General features: G+C 36.9%; 1 protein-coding gene across 3 annotated transcripts in view; it reads left to right on the top strand.

The window, feature by feature from the left end:
• ITCH (itchy E3 ubiquitin protein ligase) overlaps nt 1-20,919 on the top strand; it is a 113,262-nt gene that overhangs the window by 56,070 nt on the left and 36,273 nt on the right. For 2 of the 3 annotated variants that reach the window (XM_045528776.1, XM_045528777.1), the window contains exons 8-12: nt 9,848-10,005; nt 12,002-12,191; nt 13,400-13,495; nt 14,816-14,990; nt 20,256-20,325. In XM_045528776.1, the coding sequence (XP_045384732.1) occupies nt 9,848-10,005; nt 12,002-12,191; nt 13,400-13,495; nt 14,816-14,990; nt 20,256-20,325 (689 nt within the window). Of the gene's footprint in view, nt 1-9,847; nt 10,006-12,001; nt 12,192-13,399; nt 13,496-14,815; nt 14,991-20,255; nt 20,326-20,919 lie in introns of those variants that run through there. The other variant, XM_045528778.1, reaches the window with a different exon arrangement.

The following is a 20,919-nucleotide window of genomic DNA, read 5'->3' as shown; positions in this document are numbered from 1 at the left end:
GGTTTAGCACTTTTGTGTGCCTGACTGTCTTTAGGTTTAGGCCTAAAAGCTGTTCAACACCTTGGGATATGTTAATTGACGTAACAAACTTTGTGTATTGGTTATCCTGGAAACTGATATAATAGCAGATAAAATTAGAAAAGGAGATGATTCTACTCTTAATGCTTTAAGTGACATGTCTTAACTACAGAGTGCAGCGGTTATAAAATTCCGTTGGATTCTTTGTTTTTCCCAAAGTAAGTATCGGGTAGGAAGATGATGAACTATAGGAGGAGTAGTCAGAAGGGCAGAAGAACCAGAAAAGCAGTGTCACAGAATATAAGAGAAAATTAAAGACAACTTATCAAGATCTTCAGGAAAATGAAAGTTTATAAAACTATTGTGTCTTACCTAATGCAAATCTACCTTCATAGAGTCACTCCTGTGACAAAGAATCATTTCCTATACTAATTTCACAAGAGATAGAATAATAAGGAGTAGTAACTTTTTGCCCAGAGAATAACTTATTTCTCACTGTGATTAAAAAGCAATAGAAAAGGTTTTTAAAATTACATAAATATCTCTGTAGGCTGAAGACAATTTATGCCTTTTTTTAGTATTATGTTTAATAGATTTCTTGAATTCCTGAAATATCCCCCATAAAATGTTTTAATATTTAGCTTGCTTTGGTCAGTTAACTCTTTTGCATAATAAGCTTTTATCTGCATTAGTAAGTGGGAATGTGATAGAATTTTATATGCTCTTTAAAAGGTTCTGTTATGCCACTGTGTTGTTGCTTATTTGTTTTTTGCAAGTCTCTTTCTTACAATACAATCATGCCATTTGTACTCTGGACACCTATAAATTTCTTGCAAAGGCATTGCTAGAGCCCCTGCTTTATTACATTTATTTAATCAATGTTAAATATCTTCCCATGTGAATCACTGTCATAAATAATTTGGGGAGCAGTATCTTCCAGATTTCTGAGACTGCTTGACAAATCTTTGAGTGTGTCTTTTGTGTCTTAAGCACGAATTTTTATGCATTTGCTTTTATTAAAGAGTACACACACCCCTGAAATGGCAGGTTTGAAAAGCACTTTGTAAGCTATCAAATGTTATTACACAATAATGTGTAGTAGTCATGGCTGTGACTACCTTTTTCCCTTTGCTTTTGTTGGCAGATTTCATAACTGTAAAAATAAAAGGCAGGGCAACATACAGCTAGTGAACAAAGGCTTTGCGTCCACCTCTCCTCCCCCCATAGTTATCATTTAGGAAGTTTACTAAAGAGCCTTAGGTTATTTTACCTTTTTATCCTAATTCAAACATTAGTTTTGTCAATCTGCTTTCCCCATAGTATGTCTGGATATTTTATATTTCTGTCATTTTTATGAAGTACCAAGATGATTGGTGCCTAGTGTTCTAAGATTTTGTTGTTATATGTGCCTTCTTGATTATTACTCTTTGATTTGAATTTTTTTTTTTTTTTTTTTTTTTGAGACAGAGTCTCACTTTGTTGCTTGGTCTAGAGTGAATGCTGTGGCGTCAGCCTAGCTCACAGCAACCTCAAACTCCTGGGCTTAAGCGATCCTACTGCCTCAGCCTCCCGAGTAGCTGGGACTACAGGCATGTGCCACCATGCCCGGCTAATTTTTTCTATATATATTTTCAGTTGTCCAGATAATTTATTTCTATTTTTAGTAGAGACGGGGTCTCGCTCAGGCTGGTCTCGAACTCCTGACCTCGAGTGATCCACCCGCCTCGGCCTCCTGGAGGGCTAGGATTACAGGCGTGAGCCACCGCGCCCGGCCTGATTTGAATATTTTTTATGACCTTACTTTACTAGCACCTTGGCTCTTTGGGGTTCTGTATCCTGTCCATAAACATCTGAGCTTATGTATAGATCAGATGTACATATGGATGTTGAAATAAGCAGACGTTTGTAAGATTGTGGAAGAAGGAAGCAAAGCCATAGCACATAATTAGTGGTAATTGCTTTTCAGAGCTAATGGTGGTGTTGGTGGTTTCACTGACAATTCTGTATTGTGTATAGATTACCAAATTAGTTTTCAAATCTATTTCTAGTTTTAGCTTTACACCTTATTAAAAGAATGTAAACTTATTAAAAGAACTAAAATTAACCACCAGTGCTATTTTAGTATGGCCATGATTCTCAGACTTTAGCATACATCAGAATCTCCCCAAGGACTTGTTAAACACAGATTGCCAAGTCTCACCTACGGTTCCTGATGGGGTGGGGCTCAAAACTTGCATTTGTAGCAAGTTTTTAGGTGATACTGGTACTGTTACACTAAGGCCTATACTTCGAGAACCACTATGGTTAGACACACATTTTCTGAGATTACAACAAACTATTATGGAAAATCTTTTCAGTTATATCACAAAGTCTTTCTTTAAAGTCCAAGCTTGTAAAACTTGCTGGAAGTGTTACTCCATCTTAATCTTACACCATTTTACTTCAGAGCTAGTTTGAATCTTGTTTCTTTTTGAACAGTTTTTTTTCTTTATGTTTAGTATTAGAAAGTAATACATGGCCGGGCGCGGTGGCTCATGCCTGTAATCCTAGCACTCTGGGAGGCTGAGGCGGGTGGATCGTTTGAGCTCAGGAGTTCGAGACCAGCCTGAGCAAGAGCGAGACCCCGTCTCTACTAAAAATAGAAAGAAAATTAGCCAAACAACTAAAATATATACAAAAAAAATTAGCCGGGCATGGTGGTGCATGCCTGTAGTCCCAGCTACTTGGGAGGCTGAGGCAGAAGGATCACCTGAGCCCAGGAATTTGAGGTTGCTGTGAGCTAGGCTGACGCCACGGCACTCTAGCCCGGGGAACAGAGTGAGACTCTGTCTCAAAAAAAAAAAAAAAAAGAAAAAGAAAAAAAAAAAAAGAAAGTAATACCTGATTGTTTTAAAAGATGTAAAGTAGTATATAAAATAAAATGTGTAAAGGCTTCAAATAACATTTGACCTGTGACCTTAAAAAAGTTATAATTTGGACATGCATATCTTTGAGGAATTGGAAGGAGAAAGGGATTCTAAGAAAAAGGAAGAAGAACAAAGTCATGGAGGTGGGGAAGAGCACAGGGTGTTTCATAGGAAATCTCCAGTCACAGTGTTTGGCTGAAGATACAGTAATTGAAAGGTAGAAATGGCAGATGATGAATTTGAGAGTAGACTCAATCAATTAGTATTTGCTGCGTCTTATGTGCTAGGTACTATGCTGAGCATGTCTCTTGTTCTTTCAGTTAATCCTTAAACATTTATATGAGGCAGGTACTACCGTGTCATTCTTATAGGTGATGAGAAAACTGAGGCTCAGAAAGGTAAACAAACTTGCCAGAGTTAATGGTGTAAGTGGCACAGTTGAACCTGGGACTGCCTTCCCTTCAGAGCCTGAGCTCATAACTGTCATGCTTTACTGCCTCCTAAAGTTGAGAGGATATCAGATAAGTAAGTGCTTAGCCCTCAGTAAATGTTAGTTATTTTTAGTATTAGATAGGTTAGGGCCAGATGGAGGTTTTGGCTTACAAGTAAAGGCTTATAGATTTTCTTTTTTTAATGGAGAGAAATGTCTTTTAAAATATTTGAATAGGGGATTGGTATGGTCAGAACTCCATAGGAAAAGTTATTTTTGTTAGTGGTCATAGTTTGCATTATGTGGTGGTGAGTGAAGGTTGAAAGACCTATGTGGGAAATTGTTACAGTAATCCACTGAGAGTTAACAAAGACTAGAAATGGGGCAGTGGTTATGGAAGAGTATAGGGAGAATATGAACGTGGGATCAGTGGGACTTCGATATTGAGTGTCAAAAGGCACAGGGAGAAAAAACACATAAACAGTATCAAAAGTAAAATTGGCTAGGAAGGATAACAGTATCATCCATAGAGCCAAAACATAGGAGGGAAGGGAGAGTTTAGGAGTGAGGGAGGACCTTTTAAGATGGGAGAGTTACTCTAAATCTCCTGCCTTTAGATGATAATTTGATCCCAGAGGATGGGAGTGAGACATACAGTAGAGATTCTGATTTGGGAATCATTCTCAGAGATAACTTGGATAATCATGGAATTTCAGTTCCTAGGGGAAAATCTGTGGAGAAGGAAAAGAAGGACAAGAAAGAACCACAGGGACCTATATTTAGTGGATAGGAGGAAGAGGACAAACCAAAGAAGGGAAAGTTAGAAGTGGGAGTACAAGATTACAAAAGCAGTATGAAATAAGGTAATAGAAAAATGTGTTTTGAAAGATGGGATGTTTAACACTGTCAAATGCTGCAGAAGAGAAGGAGATCTTAGATTAATAAACTAGGGAAAACTGGCTGTTTGGAAAAGAAAAATCAGTGCCTTAGTTTATCCCAAGATCATAGTCGATTCCAAGTTGGTTTTTTGGGGTTTTGTTTGTTCGTTTGTTTTTTGAGACAGAGTCTCACTCTGTTGCCCAGGCTAGAGTGCCATGGCGTTAGCCTAGCTCACAGCACCCTCAAACTCCTGGACTCAAGTGATCCTACTGCCTCAGCCTCCCAAGTAGCTGGGACTGCAGGCATGTGCCACCATGCCCAGCTAATTTTTTTCTATATATATTTTTAGTTGTCCAGCTAATTTCTTTCTATTTTTAGTAGAGATGGGGTCTCGCTCTTGCTCAGGCTGGTCTCGAACTCCTGACCTTGAACGATCCTCCCACCTCAGCCTCCCACAGTGCTAGGATTACAGGTGTGAACCACCATGCCCGGCCCTAAGTTGGTTTTTAAATTGATTTCAAAACATGAAACTATAAAACCTTTAGAAGAAAATATAAGTAGTTAATTCATTGCTGAATAAATTTAATTATATAGAAATATAAAACATTTAATAACAAAAACAAAGGAAATATTTAACCAATATGATAAATGATGAGTATCCTCAGATTGTAAAGTGCTCTCACAAGTAAGGAAAACTGTTCTACTATAATAGAAAAATGTACAAAAAACATATATACAGTTCATGAAAAAACTCAATGGCCTGTAATTATATGAAATACTGTTCAACTTCATTAAAGAAAATAGCATTGATGTTTTTATTTACCAGTTTGGCAAAGATTTTAAAACTTTATGGTGAAATGGGCATTTTCACATCCAGCTGATGAGAGAACAGATCAGTTATGACCTTTAAAAAATATATTTTTTGATAGCTCGTTACTTGCCCTCTCCATTTTTTTTTTTTTTTCCAGCAATTTAGCAATCAGTATTTCAGCTTTGAAAATATTTACATGCTTTGGCCCAGCTATCCTATTTTGGTAATCTAGCTGAAGAAAATAAAAAATATTAATACAAAAAAAAGACCAGTAAAAAGAAAATGATTAAATTATGATATGTCCATATGGTTTACACTCATTCAAAATGTTTTTGAATAATCTAGGGGAAATGCCCAATATTAATGAGTAAGAAAACAAATAAAAACCTACCCAGGGTATGAAACCATTATACATTATATAATTGCAGTCATACCTAATGCAAAAGGGCTGGCAAGAGATACTCCCATATCTTAGTGGTAATTATTTTCAGGATGTGGGATTGCAGGTAATTTTTATTTTATAACTAGAAGTTACCTTTTCACTTGGAAAGTCTTTTTGAAAAATTAAAATGCACTGTCTACATTAGTTGCATAAATACAAAAATGAAGGAAAGGGGAATGAGAAAAAACAGTTTGAGGAACTGTTAGGGTTGATGAAGCATTTTGTGTTGGGGGGTTTGATTTTAATTTTGAGAAGAGGGATGTAGAAGAAGGAATATGATGAAGATACAAGAAAGGTGTTAAGTAATATTGGAAGGTCCTAGAGGATATAGTCTGCAACAAGGACACATAGACAAATTAACCTTGAATAAGCAGAGAGACTTTTTCAGACATGGGAAACAATGAAGATGGCTAGTGACACAAAGAAATTTTAAGGTAAGGAAGAAAGTTGAGGGACAGCAGATAATTGTCATTTTGAAGAAGAGGAATTTCCAAGCAATATAGATAGCCCAGTTGAAGTTGTTAAATAATATGAACTATAGCCCATTTTGCCTCAGTCTCTTTGACATAATCCAGCTTTAGGAAGTTGAATACTGCCCATATAGAAAGATATAGACTGAAAAAGCACAATTTTATTTTTTTAAATTTTTCCTAGGTCCGTATGATCATACAGGACCTAGTAAGCACTCTTTTCCCTACCAAATTATTAATTTTTTTATTATTGTTAATTTTAACACCAGTATGTTAATCCCATTGAACCTATGGTGTCACTAGTAGGTTGTCATTGTCATCTATCATTTCTATTTCCCTGTCTCAGGAGACTTGAGCTGTAATATCATCTTTTTAACAAGGGGAGGGGTGGTTGGGGGCAGCCTGAACAACATAGCAAGACCTTGTCTCTGTTAAAAATAGAGAAATTAGCCAGGTGTTGTCGTGTGCACCTGTAGTCCCAGCTACTCGGGAGGCTGAGGCAGGAGGGTCACTTGAGCACAAGAGTTCAGGGTTTCAGTGAGCTATAATTTGTACTGATGCAACTGAACCCTAGCCTGGGTGACAGAGTGAGACCCTGTCTCCAGAAAAAATAAAAAACAAGGGGAAAAAGACTTTTTACATTGTGAGTCATGGGAAGTGAAAACCTCAGAACTTTTCCTTATTGGGCCCAGTGGAAAATTTATCAGTACCTTTTGTAGAACAGTCTGCTTCTTTAATATGGTACCTTACCTAGTTTATTTGCTCTGCTAAAATACACCCAACTTCTCAACTGGAACATTCTTCAGTGTTACATTTTGGCCACAAAGAACAGTAGTGGAAAAAGTAGATGGAGGGATTAGTTTTAGTGAAAGGATTGCTAGGGGAGGAGAGGCCGTTGGGCAAAGGGGAAGGAATTATTATAAAAGTACTAAGGAAAGTAGCCTATAATGAAGCCCAAGTGAGACTCGGAGCTGATGAACTGTGAAAATTGAGGTCAAACGTCATGATGAGACTGAATAAAATATACTGTAGGAGGCAGGTAGAATGAATAGGAAGTTGTAGTTGGATTTTAGAGTTCAAGGTCTAGGAAGAGGAGCAATTTTAAGTATCAAGGAAATTTAAGGAGTCAGTACTACATAAGTTGATAGATGACAACATTGTGAAAGGGAGCTCAAGATGTTAGAAGGTCCTGCTATGTTCTTGGTGAAAAGAAGTTAAAAAATATTTTAAAAATTTAAAAAATGTATAAAAAAAGATGTTAAAGGGTGAACAGCATGGGTGTTAAAATCCCCAAATTTTATTCCTCAACAACAAACCATAGCATTTTTGGAATCCAGTTTCTTCCGCACCTTTATCATGGCAGATTTACCTCATGTCCTTAATGTTCCTCCTCCCTCGCATATCCCTAAAACTTGTCTATCACTAGATGTCCAATTTAGTATGAATGTTCTAGCTGAAAGGTTTTTAGGAATCATATAATCAAGGCAATGAATTTTGAGGTACAGAAAGAATACATAACTTTTCTTTGGTCACATAACTCATCAGTAGCAGAGTCAGACCTAGAAACCTCAATTTCCCACTTTTGGTCCATGCTACCAATTGTTACCTGTCATTTAAAAAGCCGCAAGAACCCTTCTTTCAAACTAATTAGTAACCTTTTTTTTTTTCTGTATCCCAAGTTATCAAGCAAAGTAATCTCTTAAAATAGTATGAAGAGGCAATACTCAAGAGTCTCAAATTGAGTCTGGAAACCTCATGTAGAGGAAGGGAAGCAGTGTCAAAATGGACTGTCCTGCATTCAGACCATATTCTTGGGTGGTTTAGCCTTCCTGCAGGCAGTCAACACTAATTAGGTGCTGACTGCCAGTTACTGAGATGTTCCCTTTATTCAAAATAAGCATTCGATGAACCCCCAAAGCATTGCTTGTTATACTTTACAGTCTCTACATGTACTCTGAGGATGTTGTTAAAATGCTAGTTCTGATACAGTAAGGTCTGGAATGGGTTCCAAGATTGTGCATTTCCGATAAGTTCCTATCCGTGGTACCCATGCTTTTGGTGCAAAGATCACACTTTGAGTAGAAAAGCGCTAAAGGATTTCTGTGAAACAGTTTGAAAATAATTTTTAAAATATAAATATTTGACCAGGCACAGTGGCTCACGCCTGTAATCCTAGCACTCTGGGAGGCCAAGGTGGGAGGATCGCTCAAGGTCAGAAGTTAGAGACCAGCCTGATCAAGAGCGAGACCCTGTCTCTACTAAAAATAGAAAGAAATGATCTGGACAGCGAAAAATATATATAGAAAAAAATTAGCCAGGCATGGTGGCGCATGCCTGTAGTCCCAGCTACTCGGGAGGCTGAGGTAGGAGGATCGCTTGAGCCCAGGAGTTTGAGGTTGCTGTGAGCTAAGCTGACACCATGGCACTCTAGCCTGGGCAACAGAGTGAGACTCTGTCTCAAAAAAATAAATAAATAAAATATAAATATTTGAGGAGATAGATACGTTAATTATCTTCACTCCAGTAATTATTTCACTATGTATATCAAAACATCCTGTTGTATACTTTAAATATATACAATCTTTATTAAAAATAAGATAAAAACACAGCAGTACATGTATTATGAGGGGAAAAACCCAATTTGATACATGGTTCTGCCTCTCTATTTCTTTTTTTTTTTTTTTTGAGACAGAGTCTCCCTCTGTTGCCCAGGCTAGAGAATGCCGTGGCATCAGCCTATCTCACAGCAACCTCAAACTCTTGGGCTTAAGCGATCCTACTGCCTCAGCCTCCTGAGTAGCTGGGACTACAGGCATGCACCACCATGCCCAGCTATTTTTTTCTGTATATATTTTTAGTTGTCCAGATAATTTCTTTCTATTTTTAGTAGAGATGGGTTCTCACTCTTGCTCAGGCTGGTCTCGAACTCCTGACCTCGAGCGATCCACCCACCTCGGCCTCCCAGAGTTGCTAGTATTACAGACGTGAGCCACCGCGCCTGGCCTGCCTCTCTATTTCTTGAATGTGCTAGATTTTATTTTGTTCAAGCTTCTCCTGAAAGTCCCAGAAGTATTAGTTAACATTGTGTAGTGGTTTTCCAGTAGTAGATATCAGAGCCTTAGCTGAGGCATCTCTAAACTGGCTACTCTTGCTCGTTTCTAATCCATGACTAGATCCCCCCTGGAAAAAAGATATCAGCTATATTTAGCTGACAGTAGTAGTAGCGGTTTTCAATGTCACATTTCCTATTAGTGTCTTTCCCCCTTCTCTTTCCCTCTAATTGATGTCATTGATTTTGAAGAAAAGACAGCTCCTTTAAAAAAAACAAAAATGTCTGTGGGCACTTCTACTCTAGATCACTAACTTTGAACGTTTTATATACCTTTGTACTGGGGTAGGGGGATGTTGCCCAGTCCCTGGGAAATAAACATGCTTCATTATCCTGGTGTGGGAAAGCCAACCCTACTTCAAACTTGAATTAGTATTAATAGTCAATGGAAATGAAGAAATGATGGTGAAGTTATCTGTGTTTATGATAAAATAGTGCTCTTTCTAGGGCAGTGGGCTTTTGAGAACTTGACTTTGTTCCTGCTTATACAGGGCCTTCTGAAGACTGATTTGAAATATGAACCAGCATACCTAGTAGTTTTGAATGGTCCCAAGTGTTTCTGTGTCCTTAGGCAACCCCTCACTCTATTTGGATAGGCTCTGGGAGTTACATAGGATTCTACCCAAAGGCTCTTCATGTATTTGATAAGGCTGGCCTAACATTTAGGAAGCTTTTTTCAAGCTACTAAAACTAAAGTCTTTGTCTTCCTGCTGGTTTTTTCCTTAAATTCAAAAACATTCATTAATTTTCTCCTCCTCTTCTTTTCCCCCTTTCTTACCCAGAGTGAACACAAATGGGTCAGATGACCCTGAGGATGCAGGAGCTGGTGAAAATAGGAGGCTCGATGGAAATAATTCTCCATCACTCTCAAATGGAGGTTTTAAACCTTCTAGGCCTCCAAGACCTTCACGACCACCTCCACCCACCCCACGTAGACCAGGTGTGTATTCCAGCCCTACATACTGTGATTGTAAATAATGTTCTGTTTGGGAATTGATCCTCAGGTAAATGTCAGCAAATCCTTTCAGATCAGTTTTCTGGCTGTATTTTTACGTTTGAGATTTTGGCCGAGAATGATCTTTCTGTAAGTAACCAAGAAGTTCCTCTCCCCTAAGTTTTCTTTCTTTTTTTTTTTTTTTCGAGACAAGAGTCTCGCTTTGTTGCCCGGGCTAGAGTGAGTGCCGTGGCGTCAGCCTAGCTCACAGCAACCTCAAACTCCTGGGCTTCAGTGATCCTACTGCCTCAGCCTCCCGGGTAGCTGGGACTACAGGCATGTCCCACCATGCCCGGCTAATTTTTGCTATATATATTTTAGTTGGCCAGATAATTTCTTTCTATTTTTTTAGTAGAGATGGGGTCTCGCTGTTGCTCAGGCTGGTCTCGAACTCCTGACCTTGAGCGATCCACCTGCCTCGGCCTCCCAGAGTGCTAGGATTATAGGCGTGAGCCACAGCGCCCAGCCTCCCCTAAGTTTTCTTTCCAGTGTGAAGTTACTGAGGCAGTGCTCTATTGAGAGTGAAAATCACATGAGCATTATATAAAGTATAGACAGTACATATAACATTGCAGCTTTCTTGGATGGTTTATAACTGCGTGACATAAGCATGTCATATAGTCAGGGATTTGGTTGCTTATTCCCAGTATATTCATCAAAAAAACAATTAGTAAATGGCAGATAACCCAACAATGCTAATTTAAAGCTAAAATTACATAACAAATGAGCATTTTTATTTCATAAAAATGTGAACATTTTAGGTAGAGTATCCATTTTTCTGATTAGCCAGAACAAATCTTTAATCTTATATTTTATTATTTCTCTCTGCTGGTATGTGGGTAGAGAATGCAAAGTAGTTAAACCAAATGTTAGAAAAGTAAATTGGTGTCCACAAATCATTTCATTAAATGAGTTTGTATTTATTAGGTCTGGCGTGGTGGCTCACGCCTGTAATCCTAGCACTCTGGGAGGCCGAGGCGGGCAGATTGTTTGAGCTCAGGACTTCGAGACCAGGCTGAGCAAGAGGGAAACCCCGTCTTTACTAAAAATAGAAAGAAATTATATGGACAGCTAAAAACATATATAGAAAAATTAGCTGGGCCTCGTGGCCCCTGCCTGTAATCTCGGTTACTCAGGAGGCTGAGGCAGTAGGATTGCTTGAGCCCAGGAGTTTGAGGTTGCTGTGAGCGAGGCTGACACCACGGCATTCTAGCCCAGGCAACAGAGCGAGACTGTGTCTCAAAAAAAAATTTTTTTTAATTTTTTAATTTTTTAATAAATAAATAAATAAATAAATAAATAAATAAATAATAAATAAATAAATAAATAAATAAATAAATGAGTTTGTATTTATTAATAATTATACATCTTCCCCTTCCTCTGTAGATGATTTTGTTAACAATGTATTCCAAGTGTTTAAGATTATATACCTCTTTGTTACAATATTGTTGACTTCCTCTAGGAATTGTTTTGTCAACAAATATTTCTTAAAGATGTAATAAGCGATCAATAACTATTTGTAAGAATATTATTGCTTATCAGCGAGATCTTCCATATTAAAAGCAACATCAAAAATTGGTCTCTGATCTGTAGGATTTCACAGGAAAATAGTTTTAAGTATTTGGAAAATTACTGAATGAACTTAACAATACCAAGGAATACTAATGCTTTCCTTTCTAAAAGTTTTTATTTCCTGTGACATCAGTAAATCAGCAAATCTGTATATGCTTTGTAATTAGTAATGAAATATAGGAGTAGACAGGACCTAAGTGAGAACATTGACTATATCCCATTATTTATTTTAAGTAATTTTCACCTGTGTATCCACATCTTAAATTTTGTATTTGTCACCTGCCTTATTTTATAAAGTTAAAATGCCATCTTGAATTTAGATTTCAGAAAATAAAAGATTCTTTTCCCATTTTCCCCACATCTTATATAGCATCTGTCAATGGTTCACCATCTGCCACTTCTGAAAGTGATGGATCTAGTACGGGCTCTCTGCCACCAACAAATACAAATACAAATACATCGGAAGGAGCAACATCCGGATTAATAATTCCTCTTACTATATCTGGAGGCTCAGGCCCTAGGCCATTAAATCCTGTAACTCAAGCTCCCCTACCACCTGGGTGAGTAACTTTTTTGATTAACATTTGTTTTCTTTATATTTCTGCATATACTCAGTAAGGAAAATAATACTAAACTCCATTCTTTCAAAAACTGTCTTCAAGCCATTGTTACTGCTTTTCTAGGGTCTGAAGTCAAAATAAACAAAGCTTCACCATATTTAAAACCTCCCCTTCATTTCCAGGGTAAAGTGGAAGAATATACTTTTTTATTAAAGGACTATGAAAGCTAACTAAGGCTGAGTCAAAATAATCACCTAATTTAGACTGCCTTTTTTTTTTTGAGGGGGGGAATTTCTTTTTAAAATCAACTTTTTTTTGGTCATAAAATCATTTATAAGAACGTAATAGATAATTTAGAAAACTGAGAAAGCTAGTACTCATAATCCCATTTTAATCTCTGCTTATTTTTAAGATTAATAATATTCTTAAGTATGATTTTATACATACAGACATTGCAGCATTCAAATTAATCCAGAGCTGGGAATGCTAATCAAAATAATTGGCTGATAAGTTAATAAACTTATGATAAGAATTTTAATTACTGTAAAGATTAGATTACTTGTGTTGGTAGTTAGGCCATTTTCCTTTTGGTAAGCCTACATGAGAAGCCAAACTAGAAGGTTGTTTGTGGAAGGGATGGGCAAAAAGAAGCTGAGTGCTCTTAGAAGTCATTGCTATTTCCAAGCTATGATGGTTTACTACTATCTTCTTCACTTTGGGGCTAACCTTACCAGAGAGGCTAGAATACTCAGATTGGCCAATCCTTAGACTTCTCCCTTCTTTGATTTCAGTTTTTCTAGCACCCAGACAAAACTATTGCCCTTCAGTCTTTGTTCAGCTTTCATAATATTAATTATAGCATTCTTTTCTATGCAAGTCCTGTGTGTACCCTGATCAGATTGAGAGGTGACTTTGGTCTCCTAGATGGATCAACCTTTAGAAATACAGTTTGTCTTTAGAAATACAGTTTGTCTCTTAGAGCAGACACTTGTATGGAAGAAATCTCATTAACTATGTGCCACCCTCAAAAGATGATGACATTTCTTGACTTTATTCCTAAATTCTTTTGGTATCTTCTTTATAAACTGCTATGTCTATTAGCCTCAGTTCTATAATATGATCATTTAAGGGGAAAAGGCAAACACAGGATTAAAAAGCAAAGCTACTCACACAAATACCCTGTCAGCCTTTTAAATTTTGTTTTTAAGTTGGGAGCAGAGAGTGGACCAGCACGGGCGAGTTTACTATGTAGATCATGTTGAAAAAAGAACAACGTGGGATAGACCAGAACCTCTACCTCCTGGGTGAGTATCTGAATTAAAAAAGAACAGATTTGTTTATTCAGAATTGTGGGTTATATGTGTACACAATATTCCCTACATTTCTGTTTTCCTTCTTCCTGTCCTTTCTCTATCTACTTTGTTTTGTGGTAGGTATAAACTAGAAAGAAGAAAGCTAAAGAGAATTGATTCAGAGCATGATGAATGGATCTTGTTTTCACTCATTTCTGACCTAAAGATTCTGTAGATCTTGTTCTTCAAGTTTTCCTTTCTGAACTTATACCTGGCTCAGAGCTTCAGGGTTTTAGGATTAATTTCTTCAAGAGAAATTATTTAACTGAATAAGAATCATAGCCCCTATCATATATATGAAGGTAAAGTTCCTGTTACATAAAAAAACTTTAATAGTGAAGTCATCGTAAAATAGGGAAGTGAAGTGTATATTAATACATGGTGTTAAGCATTTAATGTTTACATTATATAAAATAATTGCAAGAAAAATTATTTTTTAGTCCAGAGGAAAGTAAGTAACAAACATGGAAAAATATTTAACCTTGCTAATAATCTTACAGAAATACACATGTAAAAGGCACTATTTTACTTATTAAATTAGCAGATAATATCAAGTGTCGAACCTGGGCTCGATCCCCAGCATTGCCAGCAAAAAAAAAAAAAAAAAAAGAAAGAAAGAAAAAATCAAGTGTTGGTGAGGAACTTTACCTCATAAATTGCTAATGGTAGTGTAAATTAGTTACACCTCTTAAAGAAAGCACATATATCTATATGTATATCTCCATAATAATGTATATACCCTTAGTAATCTTCTGCAGGAAATTTATCCTAAAGTAATTCAAAGGAAGAAAAAAAGTTTACATTATTAAGGGTACTTATTATTTTACTATTTGTAGTATCAGAATATTGGAAGTAATGCTATATCAACATTTACTTAATTAAATATTTTATACCCATTTAAAATGATAAGTAAGAAAGTAGTTGTATTCTTTTGAAAAAGTGCTTTCTGATATCTGTGAAAAGCTGTATGTACAATCTGTGTCCCTATTAAGATTGCAGCAGTAAAAAGAACATTGGAAAGAAACTGAAAACATTTTTCTTAATGACTGGTTGAGGCTCATTTACTGACTATACGTTGAGTTTTAAGGACCTGACTAATACATCTTAACTTTCAAGAAACACATTTTTAGTAACATTCCTCTTAAGTTCACTTATAGACCATTTAAAAAAATATAAAAGACTTCAGATAAATCAAAAGTAGTTTCTCAAGGTAAAATCTTATATCTGTTTCACAAGTATTTGTTGAATTAGCTTGTTTTTGTTCTGATTTAGCTGGGAACGGCGAGTTGACAACATGGGACGTATTTATTATGTTGACCATTTCACAAGAACAACAACGTGGCAGAGGCCAACATTGGAATCTGTCCGGAACTATGAACAGTGGCAGCTACAACGTAGTCAACTTCAAGGAGCAATGCAGCAGTTTAACCAGAGATTCATTTATGGGGTAAGTAGCCTGTTATATAATAAACTAATAAGAGTATTCCGTTTTTAACCCTTCCCTATGTATATCATGTAAAGCACTAAAAAGAAGGTATAAATAGGATGGCAACCCAGTTGTTGCTGATAATATTTTTAGACCTTGTCTGGAGTATTCTGTGTATGTGATCTATTCTTTCCTTTTCCTAGTTTCCTAAAGTCCAACTTCCTTTTCTTTTTAATGTAAAAAAATAAACAAAAAAGAAGTTAGGACCACTTAAAATTCATGAACAAAAGAATAGTAAAAATAAACCCAAACAGTTTAAAAAGAATTAAAACAATCCTAAATTTAGTACTGCCTTAACTTACCAGAACCATTTGAAAACTGGGATCTCAGAGCACCTGACTCTTAAGTGGTTGTACAGATCTGATGATAGAGTTGAATCACTTTTTAACATTGAAAGATAAAGTTTTGCCTGGCATGGTGGCTCATGCCTATAATTCCAGCATTTTAGGAGGCTTGGGTGAGAGTTTCGCTTATGGCCAGGAGTTCAAGACCAGCCTGGGCAACATAGCAAGACCCCACCTCCATTAAAAAATTAGCCAGGTGTGGTGGTATGTGCCTATAGTCCTAGCTACTTGGGAGGCTGAGACAGGAAGATTGCTTGAGCCCAGGAGTTCGAGGCTGCTGTGAGCTATGATTACGCCACTGCACTCCAGCCTGGGTAATGGAGCAAGACCTTGTCTCAAAAATGAATGAATGAATATGAAGCTTACCTAATAAGTTATTTGGTACTCTGGAAAACTGAAGAAATTTGATTCCTTCTGGGGAGTATGCTAAACATATTATTCTGCCTTCAGAACTACATTATAATATCTTTGATATAAAAACATTTCCTTTCTGGAAACAAATGGTTTAAATTTTATTTCCCTTTAGAATAATATTGCAGCAATAGTGATAAGTGCACCAAAATATATTAATGCTTTCTTTGCTGTGAAATCTTTGGTGCTAGGTTTTTGTTTTTGTTTTAAGAGACAGAGTCTCACGTTTTCACCCAGGCTGGAGTGCAGTGGCTTGATCATAGCTTGCTGTAACCTCAAACTCCTGGGCTAAAGCAATCCTCCTGTCTCAGTCTCCCAAGTTGTTAGGACTATAGGCATGTGCCACCATTCCTGGCTAATTTTTAAAAAAATTTTTTTAGAGATGGCATCTTGCTATGTTGCTGAGGCCAGTCTTGAAATCCTGGCCTCAAGCTATCTGCCTGCATCGGCCTCCCAAAGTGCTGGGATTACAGGTATAAGCCACAGTGCCCAGCCAAGTGCTAGGAATTTTATAGTCTCTCAAATCATGAGGTATTATGAATCTTTTCTCTAATGAAAGAAAAATAGTGCTTTGAGAAATTTGATTCTCTGTGTCAAACAAGATGGATTTGTTTGAGTAACACATAGAACTTGAACATAAACCAGACACAGTGGCTCATGCCTGTAATCCTAGCACTCTGGGAGGCCAAGGCAAGAGGATTGCCTGAGCTCAGGAGTTCGAGACCAACCTGAGCAAGAGTGAGAGCCAGTCTCAAAAAAAATTAAAAAAAAAAAAAAAAAGAACTTAAACAAAAGAAAACCAACTTTCCCAGAGCTCAAGAAAACCTGACCCTCTCTATCACCATCTCTTTCCCTCCACTGCGTCACTATTAGCCTTATTAGAATCCATCAGACTAAAACTATCCCTTTCATATTCCTGTACTCACTAGGCATTACCTTTTCCCCTTTTCTCTATATTCCTATTTTTTATACCTCATCATCATGGTAGTTATCACTCATGATGTGGACAAATTCACCTTTATATCAGCAGCCTTCCCTTTACTCCCTGGATATGATTAAGATACTTTCTTTCATATAACAATTTTTCCTGCTGCTTTCTCTAGAAAGAAGTTACTATATTCTACTTCCTAGTCATTGTAGAGGTGAAATTAATTTTTGTCCCTAATCTACCTTACCCTCTTTTTCATTTTTTTTTTCTGTGCTATTTTAAGTCTTCCTTTCTTTGTAAATTATAATCACCTTTGGTATGCCTGGCCAAATTTCTTTTAGGTTTGAAAGCCTAGCTTGCCTGCCTTCTTTAAAACTAGTTTCCACATGGGTGTCAGTGGAAAGAGCATGGGCTTTGGAGTCAGACACATCTAGGTTTGAATCCTGGTTCCACAGTTACTTTTTCTATATGCTTTTGAGCAAGTTATTTAACCTCATCAAGACTCATTTACTTTATCTGTAAAAATATATAGAGGGATATATACAGATATAAAATTGCCTCAGAGGGTTCCTTTCTTTTTTTTTTTTTTTTTTTTTTTGAGGATTCTGTAAAATTTTCTAATATGTTTGGCACATACTGGATGCTTAGAAATGTTCCCATTTCTTCTCTCCTTCATATTCACAACTGTAAATGTTCCATAATCTTTCAAAACATTCTTTTTGAAGACAGATTCAGCAAATTTCTGGGACACCTGCTGTATGTATTGATTCTGGTAAACTTGACCAATTTAGTACTCAAGAGTCTTTGGAATTTTTTTGAATTACAGCTTTTATGTCATCATCCATGTTCTTTTTTTTTTTCCCCTCTACAATCCAAAATAATCTAACCCATTTTCTGAAATTCTTACTTTTTCTTGCTTTTTTTTTTTTTTTTTTGAGACAGAGTCTCACTCTGTTGCCTGGGCTAGAGTGCTGTGGCGTCAGCGTAGCTCACAGCAACCTCAGACTCCTGGGCTCCAGCAATCCTCCTGCCTCAGCCTCCCGAGTAGCTGGGACTACAGGCATATGCCACCATGCCTGGCTAATTTTTCTATATATATTTTTAGCTGTCCATATAATTTCTTTCTATTTTTAGTAGAGACGGGGGTCTCACTCATGCTCAGGCTGGTCTCAAACTCCTGAGCTCAAACAATCCACCCGCCTTGGCCTCCCAGAGTGCTAGGATTACAGGTGTGAGCCACTGCGCCCGGCCTCTTACTTTTTCTTTGTTATAGAATGGTTCTAAGTTATGTAGAATTTGAACAGCCTATTTTAGTTACTCTTAACATAGCCAAAGATGTGAACTGAATTTTTTTTTTTTTTTTTTTTTTCGAGACAGAGTCTGACCTCGAGCGATCCACCCGCCTTGGCCTCCCAGAGGGCTAGGATTACAGGCGTGAGCCACCGCGCCTGGCCTGAATTGAATTTTTTAACTTTATTTATTTATTTATTATTTATTTATTTATTTATTTATTTAGAGACAGAGTCTCACTCTGTTGCCTGGGCTAGAGTGCTGTGGCGTCAGCTTAGCTCACAGCAACCTCAGACTCCTGGGCTCAAGCGATCCTCCTGCCTCAGCCTCCCGAGTAGCTGGGACTACAGGCATATGCCACCATGCCTGGCTAATTTTTCTATATATATTTTTGGCTGTCCAGATCATTTCTTTCTATTTTTAGTAGAGACGGGGTCTCACTCTTGCTCAGGCTGGTCTCGAACTCCTGACCTCGAGCCGTCTGCCTGCCTCGGCCTCCCAGAGTGCTAGGATTACAGGCGTGAGCCACCGCACCCGGCCTTTTTAACATTCTTAATACCATCTACTTAAAAAATGGTGGAGCGGTAGGATGTTGCTGAAAAATAGTCTGTTTATTGGGCATATAAAGGGGTCTTTGTTTACCACTGTTGTACTGACCCTTGTTACAGGGCAGTAGACTCATACACCCAGCATTTTTAATCTCAAAATGGGTATGGTTGATGATGTAACACTGTATAATGGCTCTTCCTGGCCCATGGCTTTACTGTGTGCATGTCCCAAGTTTATCTGTCCAGGGAGAGCCAGTGAGTTAGGTTTAGATCTTAAAGAATTGTCAATACAATTTGTCATGAGCAGACTTTTCAGACCATTATAGAACTTGGGCTCAAACCTTTTGTATTTTGATAGTATTTCCCACTGTCCTCCCTGCTCTCACTCCTTTTCATAATTGTGTCTATCAGGAGGAGCAAGGCCAGTTCTTGACAGCTCTGTCTTCCAAGAGCTGTTAAATCAGACATGGGATATCTCTCATATCCTTTAAAACCCAATCAGTTAACCTGTAATTAAATAGATCCGTGACATAGGGGAAAAAAAGAAACAAAAAGAGACAGTAGGGGAGCCACTCTAGATTGAGACTTAAGAGATACAACCAAATGTAATGGGAGGAGTTTGTTTGGATCCTGATTTTAACAAATAAGCAATTGGGATGTAATGAGGTAAATTAACATTGATTCTTTGCAAGGCATGATAATGAGATTGTGATTATATAAGAAAGTGTCCACAGATTTTAGAAAGGTATGCTAAAATATATAGGGGTAAAATGATGTTTGATCTTTGCTTCAGCAAAGAATGGGGAAAAAAGATAAATGTGGCAAAGTCTTGATAGTTGTTGACTCTTGGTGCTGGGTATATGGATTTCATTGTCCTATTTTACTTATTTTTATTTTTCACAATAAAATTATTTTTAAAGCACTTAGATTCTATTTGTTTTTTTTTTTATTAAAGAAGAAAAGGCTTAACCAGGTTTTACTGAGTAACCACATAATTATCTCTACTTGATTATACATGTAAACCAAAATACACTCGTTTTTCCTACACAGAGTCAGTATGACTTTTGCCTCTTTTTCCAAAGGTTGACTCCTGTTTTCCTTTTATCTTGTCTAGGCAAACCTCTCTCTCCACCAATGTGAAAATTGCAAACAGAACTTTTAAAAAGTCTTCCATACAGTAGGCTTATTTATACTTTCCAGCTGGAATTCTTTCCTTTTACTCATCTGACAGATTACTCTTCCTGCTCCCATCACTTTCTCCTCATAATTCTTTGCATATTCCATGTTCTGTATGTGATCTTCTGTTTTCAAGTTATACCTGCAAGATTTTTCTCAGCTCTCTGATGACTCTGGGTACTAGTATTATAAATGATGGGGGGTTATATATTTTCTAATTTTTATATTATTTATATAGTACAATTTGTAGTAAAAAGGAAGAAATGCTCATTTTGGGGGTAAGGATTATTTGTAATAAATTTTAAATAATTTTAAATGTTAGATAATGTTTATAAAGGTTTTTTTTTAAGTTCACCAAACTAAAGTATATTGGCATTTATCCATAACTGTGTGACACTTCCCTAAAATGTGAAGTCTGTTAGATGTGTTATGTTGTACATGGCCCGAGAAGGCAAATCAGAACTCAAGCTTGCTCTCAAATAATCTGCTTAAGTTGTTAATCATTTCACCACTTTTTGATTCTTTTTAGAATCAAGATTTGTTTGCTACATCACAAAATAAAGAATTTGATCCTCTTGGCCCTTTGCCACCTGGATGGGGTAAGTCACATGATATTTTTCATTGAATTCTTTTCTGTCAGTTTTTTGTCTGTTTTTTGAAATTTATTTATTTTTGAATTCTGTCATTTGAAAATCAGATATTTATAGATGATACTGTGCCTATGTTTGAGTGAATATCTGGGAAGTTTTTTGGGTATATCAGTTTAATTTAGAGTGCCAAATAGGCATTAGATTCCTCAAACGTTCTACATTGACTCTTTGATTACAAAACAATTTTGTTGGAATTTAGAATTATTTTACTCTTCAAAAGTTTAAAAATAGTGATCACTCAGCAATAAAAAGGGAATAAACTATTGATACAACAATCTGAGTGGATCTCAAGGGCATTATACTTGCTGAAAAAAATCAATCTCAGCCAGGCGTGGTGGCTCACACCTGTAATCCTAGCACTCTGGGAGACCGAGGTGGATGGATTGTTTGAGCTCAGGAGTTCGAGACCAGCCTGAGCAAGAGCGAGACCCCGTCTCTACTAAAAATAGAAAGAAATGGTTTGGACAGCTAAAAATATATATAGAAAATAATTAGCCAGGCATAGTGGCACATGCCTGTAGTCCCAACTACTCAGGAGGCTGA

Source organism: Lemur catta, chromosome 17 (assembly GCF_020740605.2).
Source record: "Lemur catta isolate mLemCat1 chromosome 17, mLemCat1.pri, whole genome shotgun sequence".
NCBI lineage: Eukaryota > Metazoa > Chordata > Mammalia > Primates > Lemuridae > Lemur > Lemur catta.
This window is presented reverse-complemented; position numbering and strand designations above follow the sequence as displayed.